This window comes from Xiphophorus maculatus, chromosome 3, assembly GCF_002775205.1.
Source record: "Xiphophorus maculatus strain JP 163 A chromosome 3, X_maculatus-5.0-male, whole genome shotgun sequence".
Taxonomy (NCBI): Eukaryota; Metazoa; Chordata; class Actinopteri; order Cyprinodontiformes; family Poeciliidae; genus Xiphophorus; species Xiphophorus maculatus.
Window position 1 is genome coordinate 13680628 of NC_036445.1, and position 18115 is coordinate 13698742.

The window sequence follows — 18115 nt, forward strand, 5'->3', positions numbered from 1 at the left end:
ATTTTCCCTTTTCCATTTTTTTTCTGTTTTTGTTTTCGTCACATATATCATAAAATATAATCAGACAAAGATAACTAAAGTAGTGGCAAAAAGCTGTTTTGTTCTTTAAACATAAATGACACATTTTTTCCCCCGGCACCTCATCCTGTTCACCAAATTTCTAATTGTATTTTCAAACAGCACTTTACACTTTTCCGTTATTACAATATTAAACAGAGGGAATTAAGTCAACCCTCCGAATGTAATTTGTTTGGTATTTACACTGGCGCTTGGTGTGTTATGACGCTTTCCCAAGCAGTCTGTGAATGCCTCACAAACGCATTGATGACGATCTACTTTGCTAAATCACAATTGTTTTTTTTTTTATTTATTTATTTCAAGCTACTCCCTCTGCTGGAGAACCTGTGTAGTTGGGTTGGGCTTATTCCGAAATGTGAGTGGACAAGAGAACTGAGGCGCAACTTAAATAATTGTGCTATTATAAACAGACAGTTTTTAAAAACGAACAGGTTAGATTTGTAGAAAGATATTTCTGAACATTTGACAACATAAGCGTTTAATTACCTGTCCTCAAGGTATAAGCCCTGCTGATATTTACTTCAAAGTCGGAATTTTGGAAAATATCCATTTTGCTATTCTTCTGGCATCTGGACAAATTTAGATTAACTGTGTACAAACAGTTAAGCCCAAAATTATTCATGTCTATAATAGAATGATCATGTAATGGAGTATGTTTGTGACAGCAAATGAAACACTCAAAAGATGAAACTGTAAAAAATGGTTTTATTTACATTTTAATGATAAATGGCATGACAACGATTATCTATGCCCTTTATAATAAACCATTCATTGGCATTACAGCAATCAAATCCTTATAATTGCTGGAGCGTTTTACATGTTTACCAAAGTTTATCTTTGGTGATGAGCCTCAACTCTTTGGGGTTGGAGGGCCTCCTGGCCATCACCCTAACCTAAAGTATTCCCCACAAATCACACTCAAGTTGGGCGATGGCTGGCCCACTCCAAACTGGTAAAAGTACTTCAAGTCAGAGGAAACATGTTGGCAAAATTTTAAATTCTTTGTGCTTAAATCTGTCAGCAGTATGAATAATTTTGGGCTTGTCTGTATTATGTTTTTATTAGAAAGCCTTGCCAATACAATTTGCATATTTCCAAGAAGAAAATAAGAAAACAAGTTTGAAAATATACTTTATTACATCATATACTGTATTCATAAACTCCGACAAAGCTGGTAGGAACACACAAGGAATAAAGGTTTCAGTCCCACAGCTTCAACAACAAACTCACCCGACTAAAAACCTGATTGAAAACAAAACTTTTACACAGTACCTGGTTTCCCCATCTACAGTGGATGAACCATGCACATATATCATGAAGAGGAATTTAATTTACACAAATTCCCATTTCGAGGGGCAGCAACTTCAAACTCCTGAACAGTCTGCATGAATATTTACTTTATTAGAAAAAGGTAGCTGGCTTATGAAAGAAGCATTTGAACCACTATTCCCTACTCCTAAAGCAGTTTGAGGAAATCTCAGAAGCATGTAGTCCCCGTGTGATGAAATACGTTGATTTTTGGTAATCAACATAAAACAGTGACATGCAAACATAATGTGCCGCACTACACCACTAGTCAACTCTTTATGGGGACTGATGAGGTTACTTGATAAATCATCTCAGCGGGTTTTTCAGGTCCACTCTCAACAATGAAACAGTCATCATCAGACTCCCCTCCTGCGCCTCCGTTGACGGGGGTCGATGTCTTCACCTTCTCCAGGCTGACAGGCGTGTGTTGGGGCTTCTTTATGCTGGCAGCAGGGGGAAATCCCAGCTTCCTCTCACCGTTCATTTGCGGGGCGCTTGGTGCTACCTTTACAATTTTGTAATCTCGTTTGCCACCAATCATGTGCTTCGCCATGAACTCCTGGGCTTTGACACACTTGTGCCTCTGGAGCCGCTGGGAGCTTTCAAACGGAAGATGACAGACCCGACAGGTGAAGTTGCCCTGCGACGAGGTGTCCTCAGACGCCTTCTGCACCGCAGCAGGACTGACGCGATCCCTCTGAGCGCCCGGACTGAACGCGCCGGTGTTTGGAGTCTTCGCTGTGATGGAAACACCAGAGTAAGGCTTGGACGCCGTGGCATTCTGACTCTTCAACTGCAAAGGAGCAGTGATGGTCGGTACTCGGTTGGCATTATTGTTGTATGTTCTGATGTTCTGATTCTTCTTTGCGACCGCGGCCAGAAGTAGCCGACTCCTCTTTCCAGCTTCACTTGGATTTTGGTTTTCCAGCTGCTGAGCGAAAGCAACCTGAGGTGGACGGGAAGGCTGATTCTTTTTAGGACTGGCTCCACTTCGGGGCTTGTAACTCAACGGTTTCGCGGTGATGAGTCGATACTTGCTCTGATAGTTGGAGTTGCAAATGTGAAATCGAGGCACTAGCTTTTTGCTCGACAGTAGCAACCCGCAACCTATGCAGCCGGAGACTTTATCTGCCACATGCGAGCTGTGGTGGGAAATTAGGGCCACCTTTGACATGAACCCCTGCTCACATTTACCACAAGTGTATGGCTGTGTCTTTCTGAAATTTGTCATTGTTTGCAACAGTACAACGGGCTGATAAAGCGTCCAAAGGTCCACAGTTGGTGCACCAACATCTGCGAAGATGTTCTGCACGGCTGCAGCTTGGGGGAGAGGGTTTGAAAGCAACTCAGGCACTTGTGGAATCTGCGCTGTTTGTGGAGGAACACAAGAAGCGAGACCTGAAGAATTGGGTACTTGAAGTTTGGAAACTGAGGGTACACTGCCCTCATTAGGTGCCTTCCAGACAACCTCACCGTCTTGCAACCTTTTCAGCTTCTCCTCCTCTTCCCTGTACTTCTCGATCCTTCGCTTTCGGATCGTTTTATGATCGAGCACTTGATGCCCAGGTTCGTGTGTCGTGCTGTGCTCCAGCATGTCTTTGTACTCGGTAAACTCCGTTCCACAGGAGCAGATGAAACTCGCCAGGGGACACATGTGCTCCTCGAGGCATTTCTGATTGGCAAAGATCTGCTCGCAGCTGAAGCAGAAGTGGCCCGAGTTTGTTAGGTCTATGGTGTTGCCATCCTCGAGGATGCTCTGCAGGATTTTTCTCTTGCGCTCCATGATCAGGCTGGGCATACGTGTGCGATCACAGCTGATGTGGAGTCTGCAAGAACACCTTTCCTGTAAAGTCAAACAGATAATTAATGCACGTCAAAAATAACAATACAGCTTTAGTTTGCATCTCTTGCTTTTTAAGTTACACAACTACGGAAAAGTATTTCCCCCCGTATAATTTTTTTCTTTTACTTTTTTGCTCATTTGTTACACGTTTAACATAGTTTATTTATTTCACACATATTCCCATTCACAATGCAAATACAAGACATATTTAGATAACGATTTGTTTGAAAATTAAGTAGACAAAAATATAAACTTATCTGATCCTGCCCTCTAACCTTTTGGCTTACTTTTTACACATTACTGTTTAGTTAATGAAATTATTTTAAGAGACAAGTAAATACAAAAAGCCTTTTATTCAGAGTTTAGTCCGGACTTTATTTAAAACCTTTATTTTGTGTATTTTATATCACTCATAGTTAGTATGCTGGTTGTGTTTGCCAAATATTACCCCTCAAAATTTTCTATTACAAAAATAATTTACAACATTGTATCCAAGCCCAAAAGCAGCAGATCAACCCCAGATCATGATGCTACCACCACCATATGTGACAGTCAATGTGTTCTTTATATGTAATTCTGGGGCGGGTTTATGTTCACTGTAACAAGATGCAGATCTTCCAAAAAGACCCACTTTTTCAGGACAGAATATTTTCACTTTAGTCTTAAAGATCAAAATGTTTTTTTTCCAATGCGAGAAACAAAACAAATATAAGAGGTACCAACTACTATTACTAAATTGGCTCCATTTGAGCCCACTTGGAAAATTTCTTTAGTTTTAATCGAGGATAATGTGGCTAAGTTTCTGTATTTTTGTATAGTAGAATTTTAAATAGTTGCAGTTTGAAAGCAGCAAAGAAATTAAATGCTGCTGGTCAGCTGCTGAAAGGAGGCAGCTACACATATTTTCCACATTTTTGCTTAACTCCATGTATGAAAAGTAAAGCAATTGTTGCTTTGGCTTTAATAAAATATGAGAATGTACATTTTTGTTTTCGAATTCGACCATGAAACTATATGTTTTGTCTGCAGTCAACTGGAGTTATCAAAAGTCAAAAGGGAAGATCAGCCCAAATTTGTCTTAAAAAAGGCCTCTGGTCAAGGAAATTACAATTGATGATTTTTTTTGGTCTTTTTTCTGCCAAGTCTTCAGCTCCTTCTCTTGAAATCTTTCACATTTCTCTAAGCGCATACATTAGCTCCTGACACCCTTTGTCATTTATAACTGGCTTATTTACTACAACCTGTTGCTGTAACTCCATGCAGGTCGATTGTCGTCCATAAAAAACAATAAACATATTTAGATCAACGGGTCTACTGCTGGTGCTTCTGCTCCATAAGCTGGATTGTTGATTATGCTCCTGACTTCACCCTGTCCACTAAAAAACACATTTTAAATTGTAATTTTGAGCATTTCCACTGATAAACATACACAGAAAATCATTGACTAATTTTGTTCCCCCAGATATCTATAAAAGAAAGAAAGGGTGTCAAATTTCCAATTGTTAAAATGTTGGTCTGATAAAACTGTTTTACCTGATAAGATTTTCTTTACTCCACCTTCCTGTTGGGTTGTTAAAGTTCACTTAACTTTAAGTGAAGGAACAACCCAGAAGGAGAACACATGCTTTCTTAGCTTAGGTAATGTTCATATTCAGTAAAAAAAAAATTCTTTTAACAATTTCTATGTTTATTTCACCGGCTCAGTGTAACATTTCAGGTTTTAAAGTAAACTCAGGAACATAAATGAAACCAAAATTGTAGCTTTTTAAACACAGTAGCCATGTTTTGAAACCCACACACGTGACCTTAGATAATTTAATTCTCTTTTTATTAAAATTGTCTGTTTTGACACACAAAATAATGCTGCAGAAGATATTGCATATTTACTGTTACAATAAAAAAAAAACATATGCTAGATGAGTAGAACTGTCTGGACTCCATCAAATGTCTGCCAATTATTTAAGAATAGTCCATATATGCCTGTAATACATTTGGTGACACTTGTCAAATCATCTATCTGTTGTTTATCCTGTGACTCCTCGCAGGTGGAGCTGGTGCCCATCTTCAGCAGTAATTAGGCGAGAAGTGGGGTTTGTTGTTTAACGCAGCATAAAAATGTTAGAGTTAGTAAGGTGGCAGAGTAATAAAGAAATCACAAGTACATTTTAATACCAAGACAATAGATATAAACTAAAAGCATCATTTTAAATAAAACATTGTTATTAGAATAGAAATAGTTGTATATTTTTCAGTAGCTAGATGGACTCAAATATCTGGGATCCTTGCTCACTATAAATCACAAGCAGAAGGAATCTCGCACCTGGTTTTTGCTCATTTCAGTTGTATTGTATTGTTATTGCAGCATTCACCAATAGAATTGCATATTTTCTTAATAAAATGACAAAAACCCACCATACCTACTTAATTCCTGTTTTCTAACACAAATTCTAGACCATTGCTTGTAAACGTATTTGAAGACACCTTCGAATTTGAGATAATTGGAGATTAGAAAAATACACGTCCTTGATCTTAATGTCCCATATAACACCATTGCCTTCTCCCTTCCTATGTTTTTTTCCCCCAACATAAACATTAACAGTAACTCCAGCGGATTCCTTTCTTTTGTTTCAGGTCTGTCACTTAAATCATTCTTGAAAAACAAAACTTCAAGATACTAAATTCAGTGCTGGGTAAAACTGGGAAGCCTTCATTTTTAATAGTTTAATCATCATTTCCCGCTATTTACAAAAATGCAAAAATGAATTTTCAAGATAACATGAATAATTTCAGAACATGGCTTTGGGTACTTTTCTAAATATGGTGTTGCATATCACCCCCAAAAAATTATACAACTCACGAACATCGATTGAACTATTCGTCTAGATAATTACAATGTACTAAACAGGTTTCCACTGGAACCCTAGAAGAGTATTTGAACATAATTCGCTGTAATAACGCGAAAAAAAAGAAATCCTGCGACATTAAACACATTTAATCGACTCGCCGCCTTACTTTGTTAAACGCGGGCTTGTCTTGCTATTAGCCTGCAATGCTAACATTAGCATCAAACAGACCACGGTTGCTACCACCGCCTTACCTTCAGGTTAACGTCACTCAAAAATGTGTCATATCTTTGGATTGAAACAGTAAAAAAGCTTGTCCTCTGTTGTTTCCGGAAACAGTAAGAACTTGGCACACTTGCCGGTGTTACACACTAACAAGTAGCAGATAGTTAGCCCTCCAAATCAATCCGAATAACGAGAGAGGGGGGGCGGGGGGGAACGTATTTTCTTCTACATCCACATCCGGGTTTTCTTGGCTTTACCGCCCCCTATCGGCTGAAGAACTTCCTCCTTCTTTCAAGGGTGACTTGTGACTGAGAAAACGTGTCTAAATACTGCATCCTTTGGTAACAAAAAAATCTTTGAGGAAATTTTTTTATTATTTTTTGCGTGACATCCAGAAAACGTAGAGACAGTCATCCACTAACTAAATAAAATGAGGTAGAGATATAAGCCTATTGTAAAATCTTAATTGTTCCTTCCAATCATTGAACACCTTTCATATTCATAACAGATGAAGGTGTAAGAAATGGTCATTGATGATATATGTGTACTAGATCTACATTTCCTTTTAACCACTTAAAATATAAATATGTAGGTACATATGACTTTAAAACTCTTAAAATTTAGTTTCTAGAAAATTGACAATCATGTACCTTTCCCTTTCACTTCTTAATTGTGAAATCACAACCTAAACAAATAGAAAAACAAATTGTTACTTATTTCCAGAGCTCAGTCAGGTGTCTTCCTATCACACAAAACTGTGTAGAAATACAATTTGAATGTATGTAAATTAGATTGCAACAAATACCAGACAATTTCGTTTTTTGTGTCACCCAAATAGACGTTTTTAGTACAGGCAACATTCAGGGGATTTACTGTTAACGGCATGTTCAACGCAGATTATAAATGCTTGTTTTTGGTCAGTTAAAACATTTGACTTCAAATTTTGCAACAGACTAAGCATTTTTTTTTTCACACCAAGTAAAAATTAGATGCAGCAACTGCAATACGTTAAGTTTCATATTAAATCCCTAAACCACATTTTTAACTTCTCAAAACATGAATTATCTCATCTACAAAATTCTAATTTAAAGACCTGACACTTTGTAATGAAGACAGTGAAGTACCTTCATTTTTTCTGCAGCATCTTTATTACCGCTCCACACATTTTAAGGATACAAACCTTGAGGGGAAGAAAAAAAATAAAAAATAAAAATACATGACTTGAAATTCAAATTTACACTTAAGACCTGTTACCCTATGTGGGTTATACTGAGTTTAAGTGTTAAGCTTCTATTAATTGCTGTAGTGTGCTAAGAAGGGTATATTAAGTCAAGTCAAACTTCATGAATTTAACTTACATTTTTAAGAATATAAAAAAATGGACTTTACCTTAAATCAATGTATCAGAACTAAAAATACACTCAAGACATTGCACACCCTTGTATGTTTATTAACATCAAGAACAACAGGAAGCTACATCACCAAACGTGAACGGATTTTGATTATTAAGTAGTTATGGAATAATTTACAGACTCAAAAGGTTAATGAATGGCAGGGATTAAATTCAAACCTAAAATGTACACTCTGACAAAGTTAATTTATAAGCAGCTGCAAGCTAAAATAACTTCTAAAAGTTTTTCTAAAACAGCTTACAAATTTGCCCTCCAGTACCTTAGACTCTGCAAAGTGAAAATTATCTGAAATTATGAAAGGAACAAAAAATATATAAAAATGGACACTTTTTATACACACAATTTTTATGAGAGACCTTCAGTCAGTTAAATCCAGATGGCATTCGGCAGTCGGCTTTGACTTTGGCTGTCCGATCAGAATGCGATGAATCCTCCTACGGTGATTCTTGAGCGACTTGAGGCTCCGGTATGTTCCCTGACACACGTCGCAGCGGAACGAGTCGGACTGCTTGTGAGTGAGCAGGTGTTTCTGCAGACTGTCCATGGTGCCAAACCAGCGAAAACAAACAGGGCAGCGGACGGGCTTGATGGCAGGTTTGCATGCGCCGTTCCTCTGGTGGAACACAAGGCTGATGCTGTTGGGGAAGTCAGAGTTGCAGTGAGAACAGTGGAAGGTTTTGGGTGGATTTGTGGGGGGGTTCACGGCCCGCATGCCTTTGCAGCGATTCCAGGATATGTGCCTACGAAGGGAACAGCGGGTGGCAAAACTATTCCCGCACCGGGTGCACACAATCCGCTGCCCCTTTTTTACGGAGAGCAGATGTAGGTGTTGGGATGGCTCTGAGCGTGGCGGTTTCTGCAGTGGTGGAAGCACTGACTGGGTGGGCTGGGGCTGCTGCAGTCTTAGTAAAAGAGGCTGCGATCGGTGTCCCTTTGCCAGCTTGTGCTGAGGATGCATGTGGATTTGCAGGTGAACCTCATAGTCAGCCCAGGAATTAACGGTCTCTCCGCAGGTTGGGCATGTGTAAGACTCTTGTGCATGCTTCTGTAGATGCTCTAGGAGGAGCCTCGGGGATGTAAATCCCACCCCACACTCGCACGTCACCCTCCTTGGGAGCACAGATGGCAGAGACATGATGCCCCAGTTTCCAGCACTGCTCTCCTCCTGGATCTGACCATCAGCTGGCGTGTCGCCTTGCAAGCCCTGCAGCATGATCCCTCCATCCAGACCAGACATTGTTCGCTTCAGCTGACATCTCTTCCTGTGGGTCATCATGTTGTCTTTGCGGTTGAAGGCCCTCCCACAGACAAAGCAGGAAAACATTGGTTTCATGTTAGTGGTGTTTAGAGGTGTGGCACGGTGAGGCTGACTCTGAGCTACAGTCCCAAACCCAGGTGGCCTGACTCCACAGAGCAGCAGGTGGCGTCTCAAAGTCGACGCTTTACTGTAGGTTTTGTGACACCTGCTACAAGGGTAACGCCTTACTCCTTCTCTGACAAAGTAGGGCAGAGCATGGGGGGGTATCTCTGTGTATTCGACAGATCCAGACTGAGTCAGGTGTCTGTTGTTGCCTAGTTTGTTGGTGGAACTGAGCATCTGAATCTCATCGTCTAAGGGGATTGTCCACTGCCCCTCGTTGCCGTTTTCCCTGTTACTCTCCTCCATTTTCCAGTTTTCATCTTCTTCCTCGAGGGAAGCCAGTGAAGGGTCCTGAAGCGAATCGATCATGGAGGCTTTTAAGGAAAATGGGGGGAAAGTTCTTGCAGGAGGCATCCAAGCCAACTGTGAAACAGGAGACAGCCCTGAATCTTGAGAAGTCCCCTCAACTTTGATGTGAGCACCAGGTTCAGTTCCCACAGAGACAGTCTTAAATCCTTCATTTGCATCCTTGACTACCATCTGGGCACCAAGGTTTGACGTCAGCGTTGACATTCTCTGAAATGAAGGACTAACCTGACCCTGGATGCCCGACTTAGCACCATGACACCTGTGTGTTTTAAGGTTCCACCTTCGAGCATAGCTGTTTTTGCACAACGGACAGAAGTAAACCTTTTTGGCATTGCTCAGACTATGAAATGGCACCATTTTGGAGCCAAAGGGCGATTTGTTTTGAAGATTCTTTGCTGGCCAGTTGTTTCTCATCTGAATGCAGACGTGATTGTCAGAAAAAGGCAGCCGTCCAATAATGAGCTGTTTGCAACGGCGGCAACATTTAATCCTTTCTTTTTTGTGCAAAAAATGATGCTCTGTCAATCTGTCCAAGTTTGGAAAGACCTTACGACAGCGGCCACATTGATATCTTCCATAAAGCCCTTTTAAAGTTGGATCCATGAGCTTTTGGCGGGTCTCCAGAACCACAACAGGAGACATAGTCTTAGTAAGAGAAACGACTCTCTTCCTACTTGAAGCCAGAACTCTGCTGATGGGTGGGGCCTTTGTCTTTATTCCAGGTTTAACAAGCAGCCGCCTCATCTGGACAATGGAGAGATCATTGTTCTGAGACGCTTCGGCTTTAGCTACTGGGCTTATATCGATAGGAATGTCTTCCTGCTTTGGGATGACATTGTGTTTGCTTTCATTCTCAGAATCGGAAGACGGTAAGCAGTTCTGATACGCAGAAGCCAACAGCTTCATGAGGATGTTGTTTTTTTGCACATTTTCCAGCTGATCAGAGAGTGAGACAGAATTGGTGTTCTCCTCCAAATCCATGTCTTCTTTGCTCTCTGGCAAAGGCTCTCCTGTGGTAGACATGCCCTCAATTGGTTTCACACTGACATCTTGAGGGGGTGTGTGCTGGCCATGAGGAGGGGTTACCATGGCAACACTGTCTTCCAAGGCCACATCTCTTGAAAGTGCATTTGATGTGGGTACCTCAGAGCCTGAGGACTTGGAAGTGGAGGGGGAGCTGAGGTCTAAACCTGCCTCTAGAACGGGGGCGAATGATGTTTTTTGGGCTGAAAAGACATGATTATTCCCCGTTCCATCAGGCAGGGAAACATTATCCTCCACAGGTTGCTGTTGCTGGCGGACATGTGAACGTTTATGCTCCAGCATGAGATGGAAGTCTAGAAATTCGTCCCCACAATCACAAATGTAGAAAGAATTTGCAGGGCTGTCAGACAGATGAGCCAATGAAACAGGCTTTTCAATAGCTGGGACATCATTCGTAACCTGGCTTTCCACCAGACTGTTGTTAGGCCGTGCAGGAGGGGGGGTAGAGCTCTTGGGCTCGGCACTCGCATGAGTAGCCTGATGTACCAGTAGGGAGGCTAATCCATTGAAGGTGTCTGAACACGCCACGCAGCGATACACTTTGGGCGTTGAAGAATTTCCCTGCAACCCCAGCATTGTGGCGGTGAAACGTCACAATGCAAAGCGTGGTCTTCTGGTCAAGCTCTTGGGATTCCTATAAATCAGACACAAACACACACAAATTAATGTCACCAACATAAAACATGTTTTCGAGTGAAAATATTTTCACTGCCAACCCTAAATTGATCATTTAATTCATTTTCTGTCCATAAAAAGGGTTATTCTGTGTATATTCTATACATGTAACAAAGAAGGAGCTGGACATTGCAAATCTTACAAAAAAAAAAAAAAAGACAGTGTAAGGGATTTCATTTTCAAAAACGGTAAAAGAAACAATATTGTCATGGGAAACCAATAAGCACTTCCTTTTTACTACATTAAATATATAAACAATTAAAAGCTGCTACAATCCCTCTGCTTTGGCAGGCCTTCCGGGTGTATTGGCTACGTTTTCTTCAACACCTGACCTCACAGAGCACCTGAGGAAGAAGCTGGATTCCGACCTAAAGAGACAGCTGTGCCAAATTGCCATCAGCAGAGTCATCAGGTTTTTTTTTTGGTTTTTTTTTTTACAGAAATTATATTCTGCAGCAGTAGATTCTAACCAGATCTCTACAAGGACAAACAAGTTGGTTTTGAGTTCATTCTTGTCACAAATGATGAAAAAAATTATATTTTAAACTCCTCATGTTCTTCTTAGCTGTGGTTTGCTGCTGAACAATATACCATTATGTCCATGCTTTATCAGAATTTTTTTTTTGTATTTAAGTTTTACTAAAATTGATCAGTTAGTGTAATTTTAATAATAATATTAAACAAAGATTATATTAAATGGCATGGTTTTAGTTCTGCCGGATTGTAAAAGACCTCCGACAGTGAATCGGTCATAAACAGCGGCCGCAGATCTAGGGCTGCACAATATATTCTGAATAAATTGTCGCAGCAATATCAGTGTATCCCATATTCACATCAGAAAGAAGTTCTGTAATTGTTAGATGATCTCTTCCAATTGAACATGCATTCTACATACCAATAATACACCTGCTACTGTCATCTTAATATCTTGTAGTATTGAAATGCCTTAACATGGACTGTTTCAATCATGATACGCATGTTTTTGTTTCTGACAACATCCCACCCAAGAACAAGGTCACAAAAGCTGCCGAGTCATCAGAGCTTTCTGTAACTTGAAGACAGTTTTTTTTGGAATATACCTTTAGGTATGTAACCATAGATTAGTTCCAAAAATTTTAACAGTGCAGATAGGGGTTGGATAATTTAGGTAAAATATAAACAAAAACCTTTTATCACAGTAAAATTACAGCTTGAATTATATAAATCAGACATAACACTTGTTCTCTGGCACTAAAACATTGACAGTAGATTATTCGAGTCTTGTAACTAAGCAAGGCAGGGCCTCCAATGTCCAAGCTCATAGAACCATTTTTTGTTTAGTGGTAGAGTCCATTGTCCTGCCAGAAAGCACCTCTTAGCAGCTGCAGTATTGGAGATGTTTTGACCCAGTCACTAATCCTTTAGTCTGTGCTTTGTGTCTGCTTTACAATGACGCCGAAATGTTCACTTGCTTTCTAATACATCCCATCCAGAATCATGCAACAGGATGCCAGGAATGTATATTGACAATCATGTTTACATCAGTATGGCTATGAGGCCTTTAATTTAGGACAATGTCAGGCAATAATACAAGAAGAGATGGCGCATGACTATGATATCAAATTCAGCCCAAACCAGTGTATTGCATGCATCAATGATACAACCGCAGTGGGATTCCTTGGGAAGAGAATGAAACGACAAGAAAAGTACTTGTGGAGGTGGTGTGGAGACCAAGCACCACATCCCTTATTGGCAGCTTTAGAAAAAAGGCTGAATATAAATATTTATCTCCATTGAGCATCAGCAGCTCCCCTATAAAGGTTATCAGTGGTACAGCAGTGCTAAATATCTAGTAGTCCACATGACTGATGAAGAAAGCTCTGCAGCGAGAACAACTCCTCGGGAGGCTAAGGCAGGAGAAAATTCCCCTCCTCCATCCTCACCACAGCAGTCCTCAGAGCCTCCCCTACAAGCTGCTTTCCCATCTTGGCAACAGGAACTGCAGTCTAGCTGACAGGAAGACTGCAACGATCGGTAAGGATGACTAGAGAGTCATCAGGGTCTTGGTTCCTTCGCTGGTGATCATTTTGAAGGAGGAATACTAAAAGGGAGCCTACTGAATCATTACCGACTAGTCAAGAGAGCCACCAAGTCGTGAGTTAATCTACCATCTGGGAGAAGACATCACTCGACTGAATTGAGACCAACTAGAATGTGGAGAAAGCTTCACGAGACACAACAAAGCCGCTGAAACATTTGCAACATGTAAATGAAACTATATTACTTGCCATCATTCTGTACAAAGTTAGACCAGCTTTATGTTTAAGATATTTTCCTAACGTATTTATTAAGTCAAAATGTCTTAGTGTGGGAATAATCTGTTCTACTATTTTATCTTTGTTAAAGTTCATATTCCTGAACAAAAAAAATTATATTTTTAAATCAAGTTTTATTTAAAGTGACATAGTATTACATAAACAAAAGAAAATTAAAGAAACAATCTATTTTTTAATGTAATAATAATAAACAAAATCTGATATATCAATATTTTTGTGTACTACAATTATTTTCCCTTGTTTCAATCATTGAGCTGCTTTATTACATGACATCAGGACTGCACATTATATCATCACTGTTTGGAGTGCTATAATTTTTGGCTAATACATTCCAACTGTTATATTCTTGGATTGTTTATGCTAATGTAATATTTATCTAGTTGAACAGATTCTCACGACAGCAGATGCTTAAACCGGACACAAATGACCTTGTCCTGAATGCTAAAGGCCACAGAGTTATGAGAGAACAGATCAGAAAGGGAAGAAGGAAGACAACTGCCACATGCCATGATCGCAATACTATTGCCACGGCAAGACTTTCTAATACGCAGCCCTACATAACATCTGATAGTGTCTGAAGAATCAGGTCTGGAGAGAAATCCTAGTTTCCCCACATACACACATGTTGAAAATCACATCTGACTCCATGAGAGCTGTAATCAAAGCTGGAAAGATGGCGGATTAGAGTACATAAGAGCCAGCATGCAGCAGAAATCAGGATTTCCTTTAAAGAAAAGGCAGAGAAGTTTTTGAGAAACTATGGAGTTTATATACGAGCATGCTTAAAGAGAATGTAACACAGATTTTTAAAAATTCTCTGTAAGCCCATATATCAGATGTAATCAATAGGATGCTTGGTTGTTTGATTGTTCGACCTTGAGGTAAAACTTGCAAAAGTTTATGTCTAACAGAAAATTGAGAAATTATACATCAAAGCAAGTGTCTGTAGCCTTTATGTTTTTTTTCTCTCATAAAGCCAGAACCCTGGGTATACAATAATGAATCTGTCAGTTAAAAGAAGCTAATTTTTCCTCATTAGTAATCAACAGCTTTGATACAAAGAAACATACTCTGTTTGCATCAAGGCCAAAGATTCACATTTTCTTTGATTAGTAAATTAATTAACAAACAGCTTATTCACTGACGCTTTTCATTTTACATTCAGTAAGCTTTGAATGCACCGAGGATGTACTCCAGTGGTCTGAAACTCCATTCCTCGAGGGCTGGAGTCCTGCAACTTTTAGATGCGTCCCTTGTCCTACACACTTTAATTAAATGGTAAAACGGATTCACGCTACAGAGCTCTGCTACTGAGCTTATACTGGAGCCAGGTGTGCTGAAGCAGAGACACAGATAAAATTTGCAATACGAGAACACTGCCTTAAACAATTCATGTTGCCATAAAAGCTAGAAAAGGTCCAAGAAAAAACTGATTACATTTCTCGCTTCATAGTACAATTTATGTACTTCGGAGATAAAGTACAGAATGCAAATATTCTAATATTTTAGCAGCAAAGTAAATTTGACTACTAAGAGTTATGATTTTATTTTTGCCAGAAGGTTTGTGAAGGGTGTCTGAAATCTTTAGATATGGACAGAAACTGTCAATCCATTGGGATCTGCAGTTCCCAGTTCCATTGGGAACACATCCACTTCAGCTTCAACTACAAAACATGGTGGCTACATTCACTCTTCCTCAAGGAGAGCAAATCATGTCTTTTTCTGTTGTATTTCCCTTTTGCTGTTAAGATATAATGCTTATGAACTTTTTCATTCTTCCTCTAATTTATTATTCTCATATGTCAGAGAGAAACATTGAATAAAGTCTTCATCTTCATCTCCACCCCTTAAACACCAAATAAGAATAATTTCAGTTTCAATTATTTCTATCAGGCTTATTTCAGCTTAGATGAACAAGTTCCAAACAGAAGTATTCAAAACCCATAAACATATTCATGTGATAGAGCAACAAAACGTTGTGCATTACGTGAAACTGGGGAAGAATGACAGTTTTAAAGTTATTAAATATATACATGTCAAACTGTGCATTTATAACTATTCTGAATTCCTAATGTGTAAAATAGCGAGACTGCAACGCTGCAAGTCTTTAAGGATCTACACTAGCTTTGCACATCTGCAGACTGAAAGTTTTGCTTTTTCTTTTAGGGTCACAGTTCTGCTGGAAGGTCAAACCTCACCACAGCTTCAGGCGATGATGCAGCTACCACCATGCATCAAAATAGTACGTTCAGGGTGGTGTGAGCCATAAGTTTTCAATCATACGTTGGCTGCTTAAAGGAAAGCTCTCCAAAGGGTTGTGAATACAGCCCAAATAATCCTTGGCTGCCCTCTCCCCTCACTGGAGGACCTGCACAGCGACCGCTGTCTAAGAAAAGCACAACACATCACAAAGGACACTTCTCACCCCGGACATTCTCTGTTCACACCGCTGCCTTCAGGCAGAAGATACAGAGCAACCAGAACAAGAACCAACCGTCTCAGAGACAGTTTCTACCCGATAGCAATAACAAAACTAAATGCAATCAAAAACAACCATTAATCATCATAAATGATGTATCTGAGAATGTGGCTGTTCTTATTTTTATTTTTTGCCAGTTGCTTGTTGATTCTTGCGTTGTGTGTGAATTGTGAGACAGTTATTTTTTGTTTTTGGGCATGTGCACCGACTGATGGCACCCTTTGAATTTCGTTGTCCTTGTGACAATGACAATAAAGATTTATCTTATCTCTGTCTATCTTATCTTATGCCATTACAGCTATCCCTCCTCAGCATGAGAGTTTAGGTTGAGATATCAGAGTGCAGGGAGCTGAATACTTATGCAAACCACAATTTTCAAATTTCTTTTGCGAAACCATCTATTATTTATCTTCCACTTTACAATGATGTACTATACGGTGATGGTCCATCACATAAATCCAAATCAAATACACACAGATTTGTTGATTTGTTATTACAAAACGGTTTAGGGTAAAAAAACAAACAGAAAACAAGTAGTGCAAGTATTGGAAGTAAGAGTATAATAACACACCTCGGAGCAAAATGTGCAGAAGGGCCGTTCAGAATCAAACTTAAAGCGTAAGCATTCATTAGTTAAATTAGTTTAAAACCAGCCAAGAAAACATCTAGATTTTCACATTTCTGTTTCAGAAGTCTATGCTAATTGGCAAGTAAGCAGGTCAGAGAGTCACGGTGAGCAGAAACTCAACGCTGCTTTAAAAAATAAACAGTGCCGAGCAGTAAGGTTAGCTGGCTAATTAGGGTAAAACCCCCGGAGCACCGAGGTAACAGGTTTCCACATTTACGTTTCAATCTATCGCTAAATGTGTTGTAAATAAAATGCCGACTTGTTCTGTTTAAGTTGAAGAGCCGCTAAAAAAACGTGCTCCGTTTTCTCTGCGGCAATTGTTTAGGTTAGCATCTAGCCTTCACGCTAGGTTGTCCTCCAGCATCTCGGAGGGGCTGCTAGACTGAAGGCTAACCACGGGAAGGACGAGGCTGACCACGTTCTGGAGGAGGCCCGAGAGGTACGAAACAACCAGCGGTGGAGAGCTACGGAGCTCCAGGACCAGAGCAACCACCCAAACATACTCACCAGCTACTGGGAAAGGAGCGTTTTCTGTCGGAAAACAAACACAAAGGCAGCGAGGGAGAGGAGCAATGGGCTCGGCAGACATCTAGCCATGCGAAGCCTGGTCTCTCTGGGGAAGCACCGCGACTGTGGCAGCTGGGCTCGGTGCTGAACAAACGTGATGCTGTGCCAGGAGGAAGATCACCGAGCCCTGGAGCTCATACCGCTCCTGCAGAAGGCGCGGAATACTGCGCACGGCGCATGCGTGCTTGGACGGCATTCGTGTCCGAGCCCACAGTGAATTTGACAGGTCAAAGTGAGCAGGGGCGGTCATTGCATTTTACCGCTGGGGGGGGGCAAGAAATAGACAAAGGCACACAAACCTCCCCCAACCAACCCCCACCGCCTTCTGTCCTCCTCCCCCCATTTCAGTGCTAGAGTCAACTCTTAAAGGGATACATCAGGATTTTTTTTTTTTTAAATAAGTTGTATGGAATAGTTAATAATTTTCCTGGTCGATTGTGTGTTGTTTTAGTATAGATACAGATTAATTGGGCCCAAATGTAGATGGAAAGGCGTAAACAATCCATTGCAGTCTTTGTTCAACTCCAATATTGCTGCCACATTGTGAGGAGCATTTTTGTTAAGACTTGAGCAAAAAGTTGCACAAGGTAGTTCCGTAAGGGATTGTGGCTAAATTGTGTGTCTTTGTGGTCTGTTGTGATACCCTGAAACATTATCAGCACAAAGATAGTTAGTTTTCACAACTGTTTGTAAATAACAAAAAAATAGATCGAACATATCATCCACAGCAAATAAGGGAGTCACTGGCAAAACTTAGATATTTCTAATAAGCAGGTTTGGCTCCTTAACAATAATAACATTGTGAATTCTTTGTTTAGTTCGCAATCTTATGGACGACTGGCCGTCCATCCATCCATCATAGGACAACAAAAAGACAAATAACCATGCGTGGACACACTCAACCCAAGAGCAATTTAGAGTAAGGTATACTGACAGGAAGTCAGAGTACCTGGAGAGAAATCATTTACA

At 40.2% G+C, this 18115-nt stretch overlaps 2 protein-coding genes across 2 annotated transcripts; both read right to left on the reverse strand.

The window, feature by feature from the left end:
• Positions 1–1191: 1191 nt before the first annotated feature.
• Positions 1192–6500, reverse strand: LOC111607817. Its single transcript, XM_023330023.1, has 2 exons — positions 6327–6500; positions 1192–3229 (listed from the first exon to the last, which is right to left on the reverse strand). The coding sequence occupies exon 2, from the start codon at positions 3182–3184 to the stop codon at positions 1655–1657; it is 1530 nt and encodes a 509-aa protein (XP_023185791.1). The 5' UTR covers positions 3185–3229; positions 6327–6500; the 3' UTR covers positions 1192–1654.
• Positions 6501–7432: 932 nt separating this feature from the next.
• LOC111608188 lies at positions 7433–17599 on the reverse strand. Its single transcript, XM_023331474.1, has 2 exons — positions 17087–17599; positions 7433–11116 (listed from the first exon to the last, which is right to left on the reverse strand). The coding sequence occupies exon 2, from the start codon at positions 11056–11058 to the stop codon at positions 8068–8070; it is 2991 nt and encodes a 996-aa protein (XP_023187242.1). The 5' UTR covers positions 11059–11116; positions 17087–17599; the 3' UTR covers positions 7433–8067.
• Positions 17600–18115: the final 516 nt, after the last annotated feature.